The 15,901-nt window shown below is 51.9% G+C and overlaps 1 protein-coding gene across 1 annotated transcript in view; it reads right to left on the bottom strand.

Moving 5' to 3' along the window:
• Positions 1–14,535, bottom strand: part of MROH7 (maestro heat like repeat family member 7) — a 37,593-nt gene extending 23,058 nt beyond the window's left edge. The window contains exons 1-7 of the mRNA XM_015566991.1: positions 13,244–14,535; positions 5,472–5,555; positions 4,488–4,567; positions 4,083–4,212; positions 2,271–2,366; positions 1,481–1,585; positions 1,133–1,268 (exon numbers count right to left, since the gene is read on the bottom strand). Of these exons, the coding sequence (XP_015422477.1) occupies positions 1,133–1,268; positions 1,481–1,585; positions 2,271–2,366; positions 4,083–4,212; positions 4,488–4,567; positions 5,472–5,555; positions 13,244–14,506 (1,894 nt within the window). The 5' untranslated portion in view covers positions 14,507–14,535. The remainder of the gene's footprint in view (positions 1–1,132; positions 1,269–1,480; positions 1,586–2,270; positions 2,367–4,082; positions 4,213–4,487; positions 4,568–5,471; positions 5,556–13,243) is intronic.
• Between the last annotated feature and the right edge of the window lie 1,366 nt (positions 14,536–15,901).

Raw genomic sequence — 15,901 nt, 5'->3', positions numbered from 1 at the left:
CTAACTTGGTCTGCACTACTCCTGCCCCTAAGGCTAATGATGAATGTGACTTATACCACTTCCACCCACCACTCAGGAGGTCTGAGTGGTTCCTGGGCAGCAGGGGACATCGCCTAGGGGCCAAATATTTGTCCCAAAGGCTAGAGGTCAGGAAAAGCAGACACCAGACAGATCCCAAAAGGCTGAAACTGATCATCCGTGTAGGCATGGGGAAAACAAAACTATTTGACAAATGTCTAGTTGTGGTACTGAGCTGGTCTCTTTACATATATGATCTCGTTTAAGCTTTCAAAAATCTTGCGAGTTATATCCCATTGCACCCTTTTTTACGGGTGAGGAAATCTAGGCCGGAGGTCGCACAGCTAGGAAGGGCTAGGGCTGATCTTGTACCGAGGTCACTCTGCCTCCAGAGCCAGGGAAGTTTAAACTGTAAGCCCGGGTCCCTTGGCTTGGGGCGATGTTGGGCCTATGGCAAAAAGAAGGATGCGAGGAACAGGTGATACTGTGCACCTCTAGGTGCAGTGCCATCTGGGCACCTGTGCCAGCCCACACCGCGTCACCAGCTCCCTGAAGCTGAATCCAGGGATGTTCTCCACCAACAGGCTTTAACCACTCCTGATCCTAAGATGAAATCTGTATTCCGTTCATTCAATAAATAGTCACTAAGCACCCACCAGGTGCCAGCCCATGGCCAGCCCTTGGGGATTCAGTGGTGAACCAGACACAGCCTTTGCCCTGCCCTCCTGTGGGGTTATAGTCTAGTCCAGTGGGAAAGACAGACCAGGAGACAAGATATTAGGGCTACCATGCCTGAGTATATACGGTTCCATGGGAACGTGAAAACGAGTCGCCATTTAAACTCAGGAGGATGAGGAAAAGCTTAGATAGAAGGAATGCTTAAATCAAAACAGGTTTGTGTGTGCCTTTGTCCCCTGGTCCCGTGGGGACTGTGCTTGTGTGTGTGCCTTTGTCCCCTGGTCCCGTGGGGACTGTGCTTGTGCCTCTGCAGACCCCGTCAGACCCTTTGCTGGTCTCCACAATCTCCCACCAGCGCCTCGTAGCTAAGGCTCCAGGCAAGTCCCTGGCCAAGTGCCTAAGCAGAAGCCTTGCTTCGGAGGTGCTCCAGGCTTACGTTTCTGGAGCTCCAGGATGGTGTAGAGGACGGCGATGCCATCCAAAGCCTCCCGGCCTATGTCCTCCTCAGGGTCCCCGATGCGAAGGATGAGTCTCCCCAGCAGAAGCCCCAGCGCAGGGAATCCCGAAGACATCTGTTTGCGTTGTAATCTTAGGGACTGAGTCCAATAGGTTCAACAGTGCTATACAGCACATGGTGAACGGGGCTGGGACACCTGCCCTGATAGCACAGCCCTCTGAGGCTGGTAAGGGTCGCCTGGGAATCTCTGGACAGATCACAGGCACCCTCAGAGCTGGGAACACTCTCCCCAGAAGTGGCCCCCCCCGCCTCCCAGGGGACACTCACAAAGAAAGGCAAGGTGAGAAGCGTATGGTTCAACAAAGAGACATTGCTGTTCACAGCGCGTGCTCGCTCATGGGCCTTTCCAGAGTTCATCCAGGGCCCCAGGGGCTGTGAGGACGAGGGCCAGACTCAGCGCTACAGGCCGGCTGCCAGCCTCCACTGACCAGCTTCCGGGAAGGGCAGAAAGACCACTCCCGCCCTAGCCTCAGTGGATAGAGCGTTGGCCTGAGGACCGAAGGGTCCCAGGTTTGATTCCGGTTGAGGGCTCGTACCTCGGTTGAAGACTCCTCCCCGGCCCAGGCCCTGGTTGGGGCACATGCAGGAGGCAACCAATTGATGTGTTTCTCTCACACTGATATTTCTCTCTATCTTTCCCTCTCCTTCCACTCTCTCTAAAAATCAATGGGAAAATAGTCTCAAGTGAGGATTAAAAAGAAAGAAAGATCACTCCCCACAGTTCTCCTCTTCTTAAAGCTTAGGGACTCTTGGGGTTCAGAAGCTGAGAATGAAGCTGGAAGACCAATGAGGAGAGAGATGGAAGATGGAGAGTCATGAGGATAAAAGAGAAAGACAGGGGCAGTAATAGAGACAGCAGGAGTATGAGAGACAGGGAGAGGGTGGAGGGGCAAGAGTCTGGGACAGGGCTGTAAAAGACAGGGAGGCAGAACATTGGCACAAGATGATATCCGGAAGTCAAATCACTCCTTCTGGATCTAGCCCCCCGCCCCCCATACTCCCCCTCCTGAGCCAATCCTGCTTCCTCCTCCACCCTTCCTCTCCCTCCTCCCCACACCTCCAAAATGCTCTTCAGCCCAGCAGGAGTGGGGTCCTCAACAAAAAGAGCGTTCAGCAGTGTCTGCAGGGCATCCAGGGTCTGGCGGTAGAGGATCTGTGGACAGGGGGAGGACCAAGCCACTCAGAGCCCCTGCAGCAGACCCTAGCCCCGGGCAACCCCTGTGTGTGGGCCCTGGAAGGCTGCTTTCTGGTCCCTCCTCTGAGACTAACTTGATGTATGATATTGGACACATTCCTTCCCCTCCATGGGTACAGTTTCCTTATCAACAAATTGATAATTATTATCCATTCACTTCTTACCTTAGAGGGGGAGAAAGCAGAGACCCCACATTTACTGAGAATCTACTATAGGTCAGGTAAGCAACAAAGGAGGGGTGGGTGGGAAAATGCTCTAGAGCTTAGGAGCTAGATAAACTTTATTATTGTCTCTGATTCTTCTTTTAATTGCTATTCCTAGACCTAAATCGATTTTCCAGGTCGCCCCTTCAGGGGCCATCTCTACCCTGCCCAGGCTCCTCCTCTGTCAGCCACACCACAGCCCTGGAATTGTTTTAGTAAGTGCATGCATTATACATGCACAGGGCTGAGCAGTGGATTCCAGCCACGCTGGGAAGGCCCTCTCTCCCCTGTCTTCCCTGGTCCTGCCAAGTCACCATGTCTGTCTCTCATGTTGTCACTGTTCAGGGTTACAAGGCAACCACCAAGCAAACCTCACTCGCCAACTTCCTCCTCCTTCCCTCTCATCTGCAACCTATCACTGTGCAGTGCTGACCTCTGCTGGCTAGGGCTGGTACTACAAGGGGACTGCTCTCTTCCCCCTCCTCACCCATCCCCCCAACCCCCCAATGAGCCACCCTTCCTTTGGGTCTCCTCTGGAACCCAGAGCCCTCTGACTGCCACCTGGTCTGGCGCCCACAGCTCTCTTGCCTTGCTTCCCAGCACTCTAGCCTGGCCCTCTGGGCTCCAGCCACACTGCCTCAGTGTCACCCTTGCAGACACCATGTTCTCTCTGTCCTCAGGCCTCTGCACAGGCTGTTCCCTCTGCCTGGTGTGCCTTTCTTTCTGCCAGCCCCACCCTCTTCTGCTAATTAGCTCTTCTTTAACCTCAGCTCCAGCACCATGACCCCTGACCCCATCCTGGGCTCTTATAGCACCAAGTACTTCTTGCTTGCAACATTTGCCCGTGTTGTAATTTTGCATTAATTGTAAGATTCCCTGATCATGTCTATCTCCCCCTGTCCTTGCCCCTACTGAATCTCACCCCTGCACTTCAGGAGTAGGCCCTCGGTTAATATTTGATGAATGAAAGGATGAATGAATGTGCTTTACCCTGAGCTGAAATGCCTCTTCCTTAACTTCCCCCACTTACCCTACATCCTACACTGAGGGTCACCTCTGCCCACTCCTCCTAGGACAGGCCTGCAGAGGCTTAGAGACGCTCGTGTTAATGAGCTCCTGGTGGTTCTACTTCTCCAGGCCTCAGCCCAGTCTTTCTTCACCGTGGCCCAGTCCTCAGCCCTCCTCCTCTCAATCCTGGCCACCAACTCTGGCCAGGCCAACATCTGCCCACATCCCTCTTACAGGGCAGGGCCGGGCCCAGAAGCGGACAGAACACTCCAGAGGAGGGGCTGATCCCCATTCCAAAGATTCATTCATTCACCAAACATCCCTCTCAGGCCAAGAGAGAGTCAGCAGACTGCCCGAGGCCCCGAGGCCTGAGCAGGAGGGTGGACATCCCCATCCCCTGGAATGTGCCTCACTCTGAGGGCCCTGGGCAGCCGCGGGGCCTGCTGGGGAAGGCCCCGCTCACCTGTATGCTCTCAGCCTTGGCCTCATCTTTCTCCTGCATGGCCTGCACAGAGGGCAGGGAGAACACACTCCTCACGCACGTGTTCACCAGCTCGGACCGCTCCCGGACACCCAGGGCCGGCTGGGTGTGGCTGGTGCAGAGACAGAAAGCAAAGGCGTGGATGAGGGGGGCCCTGTGGCCGGAGGCTGGGCTGTGCATGCAGAGCTGGGATGATGGAGGTTTAGGGGTGGGCCTGAGAGTCAGACCCACAAAGGGGGAGAGGAGGTGGGGGAGGAGGGACTGGGCAAGAGGAGAGGAGAAGGCATGGGGGTGGGGGTGGGGGTGTGGCACAGCAGAGAAGCCCCCAAGGAGAGAGGCAGAGCCCATGGGAAGAAGGACATGGGGTTGGGGAGGGGGTGTGGGCACCTCAGCTGCGTCAGGGCCTCCATGGCCTCCTGACGAACGGAGCTAGAGAGGGAATCCAGCGGCTCCTCCTGGATCTGCCTCTGGACAGGGGACCACAGTTGGGCCGATGAGGGGGGCAGGCCGCTGCAGACCACAGGGCCACAGCCACCCTCCTTACAAGGAGCGGGCGGCAGAACCCCTCGCCTGGGCAGAACTCCCCACCTCCGCTCCCATAGGCCTCCAGTGAGGGGAGCCTGCTCGCTGCCCAAACCTGCCCTGAGCTCTCAGTTCAACGCCACCAAGAACACCCCCGCTCTAACCAGCTGCACCCAGAAATCTGCTTAGCCACAGCATGGGGCTCAGCAAGAACCGTTTCTGAAGCCTCATTGTGGGGAGGAATATTTAAATCATGGACTGGCCCACAGCAAAAACACAGCGAAGGGCTCCTGAAAGAAATCCAGTTGGATTCCTTTAAAGATGGTCTAATGACATCTCACTTTTGATCTGGTACCTGCACACAATACGTGCGCAATTCATGCTAGTTAAATGGAGGTATCAAGGGCAAGGATGCTTTCTCCCTTTAAGGGACCCAAAGCTAAACACAATTTTGGAAACCCAGCCCATTGTGTGGATAACTGAGAAGTGATTATATTTTGCAAAATGACAAGGAAATTCCCTCCCCATCAGGAGGAATTGCTGGTATTAAATAACTGCTCCCGGGTGTATAATGCTTTCCAGGGAGCTAACCATTGGCTTCTGTCCTCCCAACAAGCAGTGACTCGGGTATTATCAGGATGAGAAGAGTGCGGCTCAGAGAAGGGGATTGACTTGCCTGAGCTCCCCGATAGCCAGAGGACAGCTAGAGGTGGAGCTGGGACCCAAGTCCAAGTTCCTGCCTCCTCATCTGTCCTCTCACCACCTCAGCCCCCATCTCATCAGCGGGTGGACTCAGGACTTCCACTCCCTCCCCACCCCAAAGCCACAGATCGGATGCGGCTCCCACACCATCATCTTCTTCATCATGGTCGTCTTCTCTCCGTCACCTTCCGGCTCATCCTGGCTCTTCTGGAGGGTGATGACATTCTCGACCTCGGGGGCACAGAGGGCAAAGCCGCAGGGTGAGCGCCACACTGAGCCGGCTTGCAGGGGCTGTCCCTACCCCTGCGTCAGCCGCCCGCCACCTGCAGGCATGCCAGCTGCTCCTCCCCAGCTGTCAGCCCCCAGCATCACCCGAGAGAAATGAGAAACCACAAGGGGAACTCCTGGGGGACAGGGTGAGACTTGAGAAGGTGACAACAGGAGGGTGTGGATAGTCCTTGAAGAACAGCATTTGGGGGAGGACAGATATGAGCAACTGCTAAACTCTCCCCCTGACCAGTCAACTAAGGGAGAAGAGGTCCCAATATCTCAAGCTGAAATCTCACCATGAGCAATACCTCTTTTTATAAAATGTGCTTCCATTTATTTCAAAGAAAGAGTGAGAGAGTGAGAGAAACATCTGTGAGAGAAAAACATTCACCAACTGCCTCCTGCATGTCCCCTACTGGAGCCTGCAACCCAGGCATGTGCCCTGACCAGGAACTCGTTGCATCCAATGCAACCTCCTGATGCATTAATTAGCAGTTCTCAACCTGTGGGTCGCGACCCCTTTGGCAGTCGAAAGACTCTTTCACAGGGGTCGCCTAAGACCATCCTGCATATCAGATATTTACATTACGATTCATAACAGTAGCAACATTACAGTTATGAAGTAGCAACAAAAATAATTTTATGGTTGGGTCACAACATGAGGAACTGTATTTAAAGGGCCAGAAGGTTGAGAACCACTGCTAGATGATGCTCAACCATCTGAGCCACACAGTGGCAGTAATACCTCTTAAGGGCCTCTGCTATCTACCTTCTTAAGGGCACATCCTAGTCAAATTAAGGTATTCTGCTACCTGAGAGAGGGAATACATTAACCAATGTCCAATTAATCTATTCATTCTCCTTGTCTTAAAGCAGAAGAAGAAAGAAAACACGAAATAAAGTAACTTCATATAATAAAGAAAGCAAAACAAAGTACTCAGATGGGCAGTGTGGTGGGTTAAAGATCCCACAAGTTCTTTCCCACTCCTACCAACAGGACAGATGGCCCTTGAATCTGGGTTCATCTCACCACTTGTTTGGACCATAGAATGCTGTGCAGTTCCTGGCCTAACCCTTAAAGGAACTGGCAGCTCTTCCCCTCTGGAACCCAGCTGCCATGGAATGATGACACCATGTGGAGAGAGACGCTGGAATATGGGGTCATTTGGATGCTCCAACCCCCCTCCCCGGGTGATCTCAGTCTACACCACGCATGGCGGAAGAACCACCTGCTGTACCCAGTCAAATTTTAGAATCATGAGACATTGGGCCCTTTCCATCCTTCCCCAGCTGCCAGAGTGAACTTTTAAACCACTAAGATTTGGGGTGGTTGTTATACAGAGTTTGATAACTTCAGGTGCAAAAGTGATAGGAGAGAGATGGCTTGTTCAGACTGAACAGTCAAGGAAGGCCTCTCAGAGGAGATAATATTTGAGCCGAGTCCTGAATGACAAGAAAGAGATAGCCATGTGAAGAACTAGAAGGAGGGTCTACCTGTCTCCCCAAACTAGAATGTCACTTCACTATTGGATCTCTGGTGCCTGAAACAGTGCCTAGCACATAGTAGGAACTCGATTAAATGTGTTGAGTGATTGCAGTAATAAACCCTTTCTGTGCAGGGACTGTGCTCAGGGCTGTGCATACATTATGTAACACTAGAGGCCCGGTGCACAGATTCGTGCACTGGTGGGGTCCTTGGCCTGGCCTGTGGGGATCAGGCCAAAAGTGGCTCTCTGACATCCCCTGATGGGTCCCAGATTGCAAGAGGGTAGTTCTCAGGTGACACACCCCAGAATTGGGCTCCCTCCTCTCTGTGGCATCACCCGAGAACCACAGCTGCCAAGTCACTGCAGCTTGGCAGCTCCTGCGTTGAGCGCTGCCCCCTGGTGGCAGCTACCAGTTGGACGGTCAGATGGTCGCTTAGGCTTTTAGATAGATAGATGAAGAGATAGACCTCACTTCGGCTTTATTACGCCTCTCTTGTAGGTAGAAGGACCTTCCTGGCAGAAGTAACAAATGCAAAGGCCCTGAGGTAAGAATGGGTTTGGCATGTGTGAGAAACAGAAAAAGGTAGTGTGGCCAGAGCAAGGTGGACAACTAGAAGGGTATCGTGGGATAAGGACGGTTGCTCCCCAAATGCAAGACCTCTTCTTAGTCCTGCCACCACCTCCCCACTCCCACCCTCACCCTGCATTGCCTCAGAGACGGGAGCTGGCCTCAAAGCTGCCAGGGGGCAGGCCTCCCTCCTAGGAGTCCTGGCCTGGATGGATCCCCAACTTCCAGACTGTCTATCAACCTGTCTTGCCCACACTCTGTGTGTCATACACATGTCCACCAGCCTGTCCAGTCTTTCCCCGCTGGCCCTCACCAAGTGCTGCAGACACTGGCTTTCTCTGGCCACCTGAGGCCTGCTTCAAGGCCAAGACCTGTGTCCGGCCTGTGTGCAGCTTTTCTGTCTCCTTTAGAGACCCTCTCACAATTCATTCAGTTGCTTAGATATCTTACTGAGCACCTATGGTGCGCCAGGCAGTGCCCTGGGTGCTGGGAAAACAGATGTGAATAAGACGGACAGAAATCGCCGATTCACAGGGGAAACGTTATAGTGGGAGAGACGAACAAGAAAGGAGATGAAGAAGTAAAGCACACAGTGCATCAGGTGGTGATGAGCACCATGGAGAAAAGAGGAGCCGGGGGAGAAACAGGGAGTGTCAAGGCTGGGGCTGGGGAGGGGGGGTGAGGAGGGAGGGGGCATCCCAGGAAGTCCACTGCTGGCTGGGCAGGAAGCATACCAGAGTCATTTTGTTGTCATCCTCTCTCTTCCCTGGTGCGTTCACCAGGCATGAGGTCTCTTCACTGAAGGTTCCTGCATGTCATCGTTTCAATAGAAGAGAAGAGGGGAGAAAGATACAGTCTACCTGGGGTGCCATAGTCCCATCTCTCCTCCCCACTGGGCTTCTCCAATCCTGACTCCCCGAGCAGCCAGACTGGCTCCCTTCCCTAAAACCGTCGGTGGCACCTCATTTCACTGAGCATCCTTGTCAGGGCCCTGCAGGGCAGCCTCCCTCCCTGTCCAGGCCCTGCCCCAACACTCACCCCTCACTCACCATGCTCTGGCCACACTGGCCACAGGCTTTCAGACCCAGACACACTTCCTCCCAAGGGCCTTTGCACAGGCATCTTCCTCTGCCTGGGCCAACCCATTGCCATGCCCCCTCGTCCAGGTCTCGTGCTGCCCTTCGGGTCTAAGCTTGCTTGTCACTTCTCCAAGAGGCTTCCCTTAACCTTCAGGCGAACAGGGGCCCCACTGTGACCCTCTTGTGCATCAGCGTACTCTCTTTTCAACCGTCATCACATTTCGTAATTAAACTCTTATCTGTTGTAGTAGAGACCTGCTGTTTTGTCAGCCCCAGACTTCTTCCTCCTCCTTTTGGTGACAGAGTTCCTGCCTTCCCTGTGGGTTACCCATTCCATGAGGCTAGGTGAAGCGGAATTCTTCAAGCCCCGCCCATCACCCCTCTTCACATAGGGGTGGGTCTGCAATCCAAGCGTGGCGAATAGAGTCCTGTGCCCTCAGCCACAGGGGTTTGTCCAAGGATGGGCTCCTGGGTTAGCAGGGCAATAGAGCGCTTTATTTAAGAAAGTGTATCTCCTTCTGATGAGCCTGGAACTTCAGGGCCACCTTGGCTACCAGAGGCTGCTGGAAGATGGAGCCAATAGGGAAACACAGAGGTATCCCAATAGCAGTGAAAACAGCTAACACCAAGGATACCATTCTCCACTAAAAGGGACAAGTCTCCTTGGAGAAATGGCTGACTCTAGGCGTTGGGCATAGAAAGTATAAGACCAGCCAGAAACCAAGAAAGAGACATCTTGTACTGGAAATAAGAAAGGGCGCTCACAGAACAATGGGGATCTGTCACTGGGACACAAAAGCTTGCTGGAAGGGAGTCTTCTGGTCAAATTGGGGGAAGTTAGAGTATCACAATAAGTCATGGCAGCAACAGATGACGTAGTCCATTGAATAAACTAGGAATCCACGACTCTACATTGATGTAAATAACTAAATGAGTAAATTGAAAGTCTGATGGGGATATTTACATGGTTTCAGAGTAGCTCCCCACATGATATTTATGACAAAGGGGTAAACAGTGACTTTATAGAGGAGAACCTGGGCAGCCACTGTCTCACTCAAGTGATTGACATGACCATCATCAGTAATGGAGCAAGTCAAAAGCATGTGCCACCATTGCATAGCAGGCAATGCGAGAAAGCCAGCACCACTCCTGTGCTTTTCCTGCCAGACGTGCATGGCGGGGGCGTGATCATGAGGAAACAGACAAACCCAAACTAAGGCACAACTTACAAAACAGCTGGCCCATAATCTGCAAATGCAGCAAGAACATGCAGGTCAGGAGATCACCATTGCCCGGCTCCCCTTGACAACCTCGCAGGCCCTGCAGCCGTGGCCAGCAAGGGCTTGCCCGGCCTGAAGCAGCGAGTGGAAGGGGTTGCCCAGGATGTGACCACGGACCTGTGACCGAATCTAGCAAGGAACCCATCGACAAGACTGCTAACCAAGTCCTAACCAGTTTGGCTCAGTGGATAGAGCGTCGGCCTGCAGACTAAAGGGTCCCAGGTTTGATTCCGGTCAAGGGCATGTACCTTGGTTGTGGGCACATCCCCAGTGCTAACCAAGCCTCTGAGACTTTCTCAGGTTTTGGTGTGTGGGGGGGGCGGGGGGGGAGGTAGATGAGGCCTCCTGAAGTGACAAAAGGGAGCAATAGGTGACTCCCCTCCAAGCCCTGAGCTCGGGTCAGCTGCTGCCCCCTTGGCCAGATGTCTCATGTTCAAAAATAACAAGAAAGTCAAGGAGAGGCTAAGGACTGAGGTAACAAAACAGATGAGACAAAAAGGTGCAATGAGTGATTTGGAACTGATCTCCTTTTCCAGAAAAACATTCCTGAGACAGTCAGTGACATCAGAGTGGGGTCCAGGAATGAAATGGGAGCCGTTTATGAATACTGATTTCATGATTTTGATGGTTACCTTTTGTCCTCTTTTGTAAGAAATAAAAACTAAAATTCAGGGGTTATGGGGCATCATTTGGCAACTTATCCAATCATTCATAACAAGTTTTATATGGTGCTTTCAACTTTTCTGCAAGTTTTTATTGTTTTAGATTTTTTTAAAAAGAATGAAAGGAACTAGAGGCATTTTTCAGAGACAAATGACCAAATTCATCACCAGCAGAATCACTAAAGGAAAGTCTAAAGGACATACTTCAGGCTAAAGGAAATCAATGGCAGAGGGAAGGTCTGAGATGCAATAAGCAATGAAGGCAAATAAAGAGGCTCATATTGGGGTTAATATAAGAACATTAACTACATAAAATAATATTTATAGGGTTAAGAAAGAATGAATATGCATCACCAGGATGGCATATAAATTGGAAGGAGGGATGAAACAGGGTTAAAGTGTTCCAATCACAGAGGACCACATCCTATATAATAAAAGGGTAATATGCAAATTGACCCTAACAGCAGAATGACTGGGAATGTCTGGTCACTATGACACACACTGACCACCAGGGGCCAGACGCTCAATGCAGGAACTGCCCTCTGGTGGTCAGTGCACTCTCACAGGGGGGATCTCTGCTCAGCCACAAGCCGAGTGCACAAATTTTTGTGCACCGGGCCTCTAGTATTTATATAAAATGCCAAGCAGGCAAATCTCTACAGACAGAGAGTAGAATAGTAGGTTCCCAGAGCTGGAGGGCATGGGTTGGTGGTGATACCTAAATTAGGTTTGGGGTTTCTTTGGGGGGTGATGAAAATGTTCTAAAATTGATTATGGTGATGATTGCACAATTCTGTGTATATTTCAATAACATTAAATTGTACACTTAAAGTGAGTAAATTTTAAGGTATGTAAATTATATCTCAAGCTGGGGTTTTTTTAAGTTCAACATGCAAAAACAAAATTTCTCTACATCATTAGCATCATCAGTACAAAATAAGAATTGTATTAGAAAATAAAATATGATTCATAATAGCAATAAAAACAATAAAATACCTAGGAATTAGCCTATTAAAAAGTGCAATAGGCCTTGGCCAGTGTGGTTCAGAGGTTAGAGTGTCGGCCCATGCACTGAAGGGTCTCAGGTTTGATTTCTGGTCAAGGGCACATACCTGGGTTGCAGGCTCCATCCCCACACTGGTAGGAGCGCATATGAGAGATAACCAATTGATGTGTCTCACAACGATGTTTCTCTCTCTCTCTCTCCCTCTCTCTCTCTCTCTGTTTCCTTTGTCTCTCTCCCTCTCCCTCCTTTCCACTCTCTCTAAAAAAGCAATGGGAAAAATATCCTCAAGTGAGGTTTAACAACACAAAACAAAACAGCAATAGATTTTGATAGAGAGTTTTTGTTAATTCTAGTAAAAGGTATCCTATATAATAAAAGGCTAATATGCAAAATGACTGAACTGTGGAATTACCGGTTGCTATGATGTGCACTGACCACCAGGGGGAAGACACTCAATGCAGGAGCTGCCCCCTGGTGGTCAGTGCACTCCCACATCGGGAGCACCACTCAGCCAGAACTGAGCTCATAGCTGGCAAGCATAGCAACAGTGGCGGAGCCTCTCCCGCCTCCGCAGCAGCACTAAAGATGTCTGACTGCCAGCTTAGGCCCGCTCCCCTAAGCCATCAGTCAGACATCCCCCAAGGGCTCCTAGACTGCGAGAGGGCACAGGCCAGGCTGAGGGACACACACACACACACACACACACACACACACACCCAGTGCACAAATTTTGTGCACTGGGCCTCTAGTATCCTATATAAAGGAAAACTTTGATAGATAAATTAATCGCATTCCCAAAAAAATGATAGAAAAATTTTTTGAGGACCTAGGCCTAGACAAAAATATTCTAAAATGTGTATGGAAGAGTGAGGGCTTCCTAACAGACTCCAGGGCACGGTTTGGATGCTGTTGTCCTCAGAATAGTTTTAAGAACTTTTAAGAGGGATTCTTATCCTAACAGATATGACTACATATTTACAAAACCATGGTAAATTTTTTTCATTGCAATATGGTATTGGTCCATGAACAAACAAAACTATTTGGGGATATAAATAAATGAAAGGAAATCTTTACAACATCAAAAACTGCTAGGAGATTAATTTACAGAACACTGGCATGTCAGAGTGAGCGCTGGTTCCAGGTAGAACCCCAAGGCTTTGCTCAGGGAGGAACCTCAAAACTCAATAGAGATGAGCTAAGCCTGCCTACTCCACGGGTCAAATGTTGACCTGAACAAAGAAAAGGAAAAAAAAAATGTTGACCCGAACAGCCAGGTCTGAAATTTATCAAGAAAGAAAGACGCATACATGTGGAAAGGAAGATAAAATTAGTCGACTTGTAATTTGGACATAATAAAAGTATTATCCTATGGAGATTATTGAAGTTAAGGGAACTGAAGTTCAGAGAGATTGAGTAGCTTGTCCCAAGTCGCCCAACAAGCCGAGGCTGAGCACTGGGTCTCTTGGGCATAATGAATATGTTGCATGTTATCCACTGAATGCCGTTCCCTTCCTCTCCCTCTCCCCGCTCCCGCCCCACAAGTCTGACTACAAGGTTCTCCCAGGACAGTGCCCTCTCTCGGGCTGTCGCCCTGGCCATACTCACGCTCAGGGACGCTGCGGAAGGCTGCGGTGCCCTTGTCTGCAGTGTTGCAGGTGGGGAACACCAGCGGGAACCGGCTCATCTCGGCGTTGGCCATCTCGCCCCAGCTCTGACTTTCCTCCAGGGGCACGGTGTGGATGGCGTTGTCGTCAGAATCATCCTGCTGGCTGCTCAGGGTCAGGGTGGACGTGTCGCTAAAGATGAGGCTAGAGCTCAGGCTCAGGGTCTCCTTGGAGCCCATTATCAAGGTCATGCACGAGGTCGGAGAAAGGACCGAGTTGGGTCTATGGGTGCTGGAACGCAGGCTGATATCATCATGGCTGCCAGGAATCAGGGCCAAGCAGGAGGCCTGAGTGACGGTCATGTTCAAATCAGACCTGGAATTGCTATTTAAAGCCACATTGATGTTTCCCTTGGAACTTGTGTTCCAGGCTGCACCAAAGGATCCTTTTGAAACAGACCCAGAAATGTCCTGGGAAACCAACTTGATGGTCTCGTTGGTGTTTGGGCTTAGGGTCCCACAGGAACCTGGAGCCCCTTTCAGGTCCAGCTTGGAGACGGTTCTTGAGCCCACACTGAACAGGTGATTGGAAGGGGAATCCATTGAGCCTGAGGCCGGGATAAGGAGTGCTTTGGAGCATGGCCTGGAGAGGCAGTGGCCCAGAACGAGGGCTTCTCTTGAAAAGGTCCTTAAAAATGGGTTGGATTCAGACCTGGAAGGATTGGAGTTATTCTGACCCAACTCAAAAACCTTGCTTGAGTGGGGATTGAAGGCCTCCTCAGACTTCAGCCCAGAGTGGTTGTCCGAGCTCGGACCCTGGGCCTCAGCAGAGTCAGGGCTCGGAACGAGCGGTGAGGCTGGATGTAGGGCCCCCTGTGAGTTAGGCCTCGAGATGTGATTCAGCTCCAGGCCCAGTGCCTCGCCAGAGGGGGAAGAGGTGGTCTGGAGGGCGGCTGAAGCCACGGCCCCGCTCTCTTCAGGACTGGGGGTGCTATCAGACACGAGGCCAGGGGCCTCCTCAGAGACAGGACTCAGAATTGGATGAAGGTCTGGGACAAGAGCCAAGCCAGGATTCGGGGAGACATTCAGGGCAGGAACAAGGTCTGTGTCTGGGTTTGGCCCAGAGATGGTGTCAGAGCCTAAACCTGGGGCCCCAGTGGAGTTGAAACTGCGTGTCTTCTTTGGGTCTTCACAGAGGACCAGACTAGCCCTCTGACTCAGAGCCATGCCGTCTAGAGGTCTGTCAATGCCACTGCCCGCTTCTCTCTGACAGCTGACTGTTGAGCTCCCCGCAGTGTTCCTGAGAGAGAGAAGGCAAATTCAGCCAAGCCTCACCTGTTAGAATCTTTCCAAGGACCCCTGCTCTCTTTAAAATGAGGCCCCTGTGTCACTTACAAGGTTCTCCATGACCACGCCCAGCCCACCTTTCCAGCCCCAGCCTCCACGACAAAATATTCAGTGCACTTTATTCCAATGACTCAATTAGTGGTCCCGCCCCTGCCAGACCTGAACTCCACTCGGGCAAGAACCATGCAGATCTTAGTCCCTGGGGCACCCCCAGCACCTAGCACTGTGCCACGTGCACGGTAGGAAGCCCACAAATACAGACATGAGGAACCTCTCCCGCCTGAGGGAGAAAAAGGGGAGGAGGAGCACCTTATTGGTCACACTGCTCCCAGCCAACCCCCAACTTGCTGAAACTACTCTGCAAATGGCTATGGCCCAAGGTTCCCACAGCAGCCTTGGCAGAGCTGCCTGCTCCCCCTAAAAGTTTGCCTGTTCCGAGTGGGGCAGGCTACATAGACGAGACCCTGAGATCATCGTCAAAAGCACAGCCTTGCCTCACCCAGCAGTCCGACTGCGGGGCCAACTCCCTAATTCCACCCCACCCCACTCCACCCCTTCCCCTAGGCACAGCTCACCTGCATGCATGGTGTTCCTAGGCAGGAGTGGGGCCCTGGGAGGAGACACAGAAGGAGATCAAGTCAGGTGAAGAGTGGTAAGCACAGCCTTGCCTCACCCAGCAGTCCGACTGCGGGGCCAACTCCCTAATTCCACCCCACCCCACTCCACCCCTTCCCCTAGGCACAGCTCACCTGCATGCATGGTGTTCCTAGGCAGGAGTGGGGCCCTGGGAGGAGACACAGGAGATCAAGTCAGGTGAAGAGTGGCTTTTTCAATACTTACTGAGCAAAGCCCACAAGGCAGGCACACACACAGAGTCCCAGAAGCTAGACATTGTTGCTGCACTATACACTTGAAGTGGCGGCCACGGGGAGGAAGGTCACCCACCCCATGACCCTCAGGGCAGCCAAGACCATCTGTTTATGCTGCCCGTCTGCCTACCCCCATCGCTTCCCGTTGTCTTCAGGACAGCACCCTCAGTCCTTAGCAAAAGGCCGTTCTGTGTCTGCCCCAACTCCCTGTTCACCCTTCTTGCCCATTCACACTCCCTTCCCCATTCCTCTCCACCCCCTCAGCTCCTTTAGTTTTTCCAAGGCGTCAGGCTCCTGGGTTAAGTCTGGGCCTTCTGGCATTGGGCACCCCTTTCTCCAGCCTCCTTCCCTGGCTAGCACCCACAGCTTCACCACCTCAGGTTTCAGCTCAAATGTTAAAAGCCTC

The sequence above is a fragment of the Myotis davidii genome, unplaced genomic scaffold, assembly GCF_000327345.1.
Source record: "Myotis davidii unplaced genomic scaffold, ASM32734v1 scaffold79, whole genome shotgun sequence".
In the NCBI taxonomy this organism is placed as follows: domain Eukaryota; kingdom Metazoa; phylum Chordata; class Mammalia; order Chiroptera; family Vespertilionidae; genus Myotis; species Myotis davidii.
This window is presented reverse-complemented; position numbering and strand designations above follow the sequence as displayed.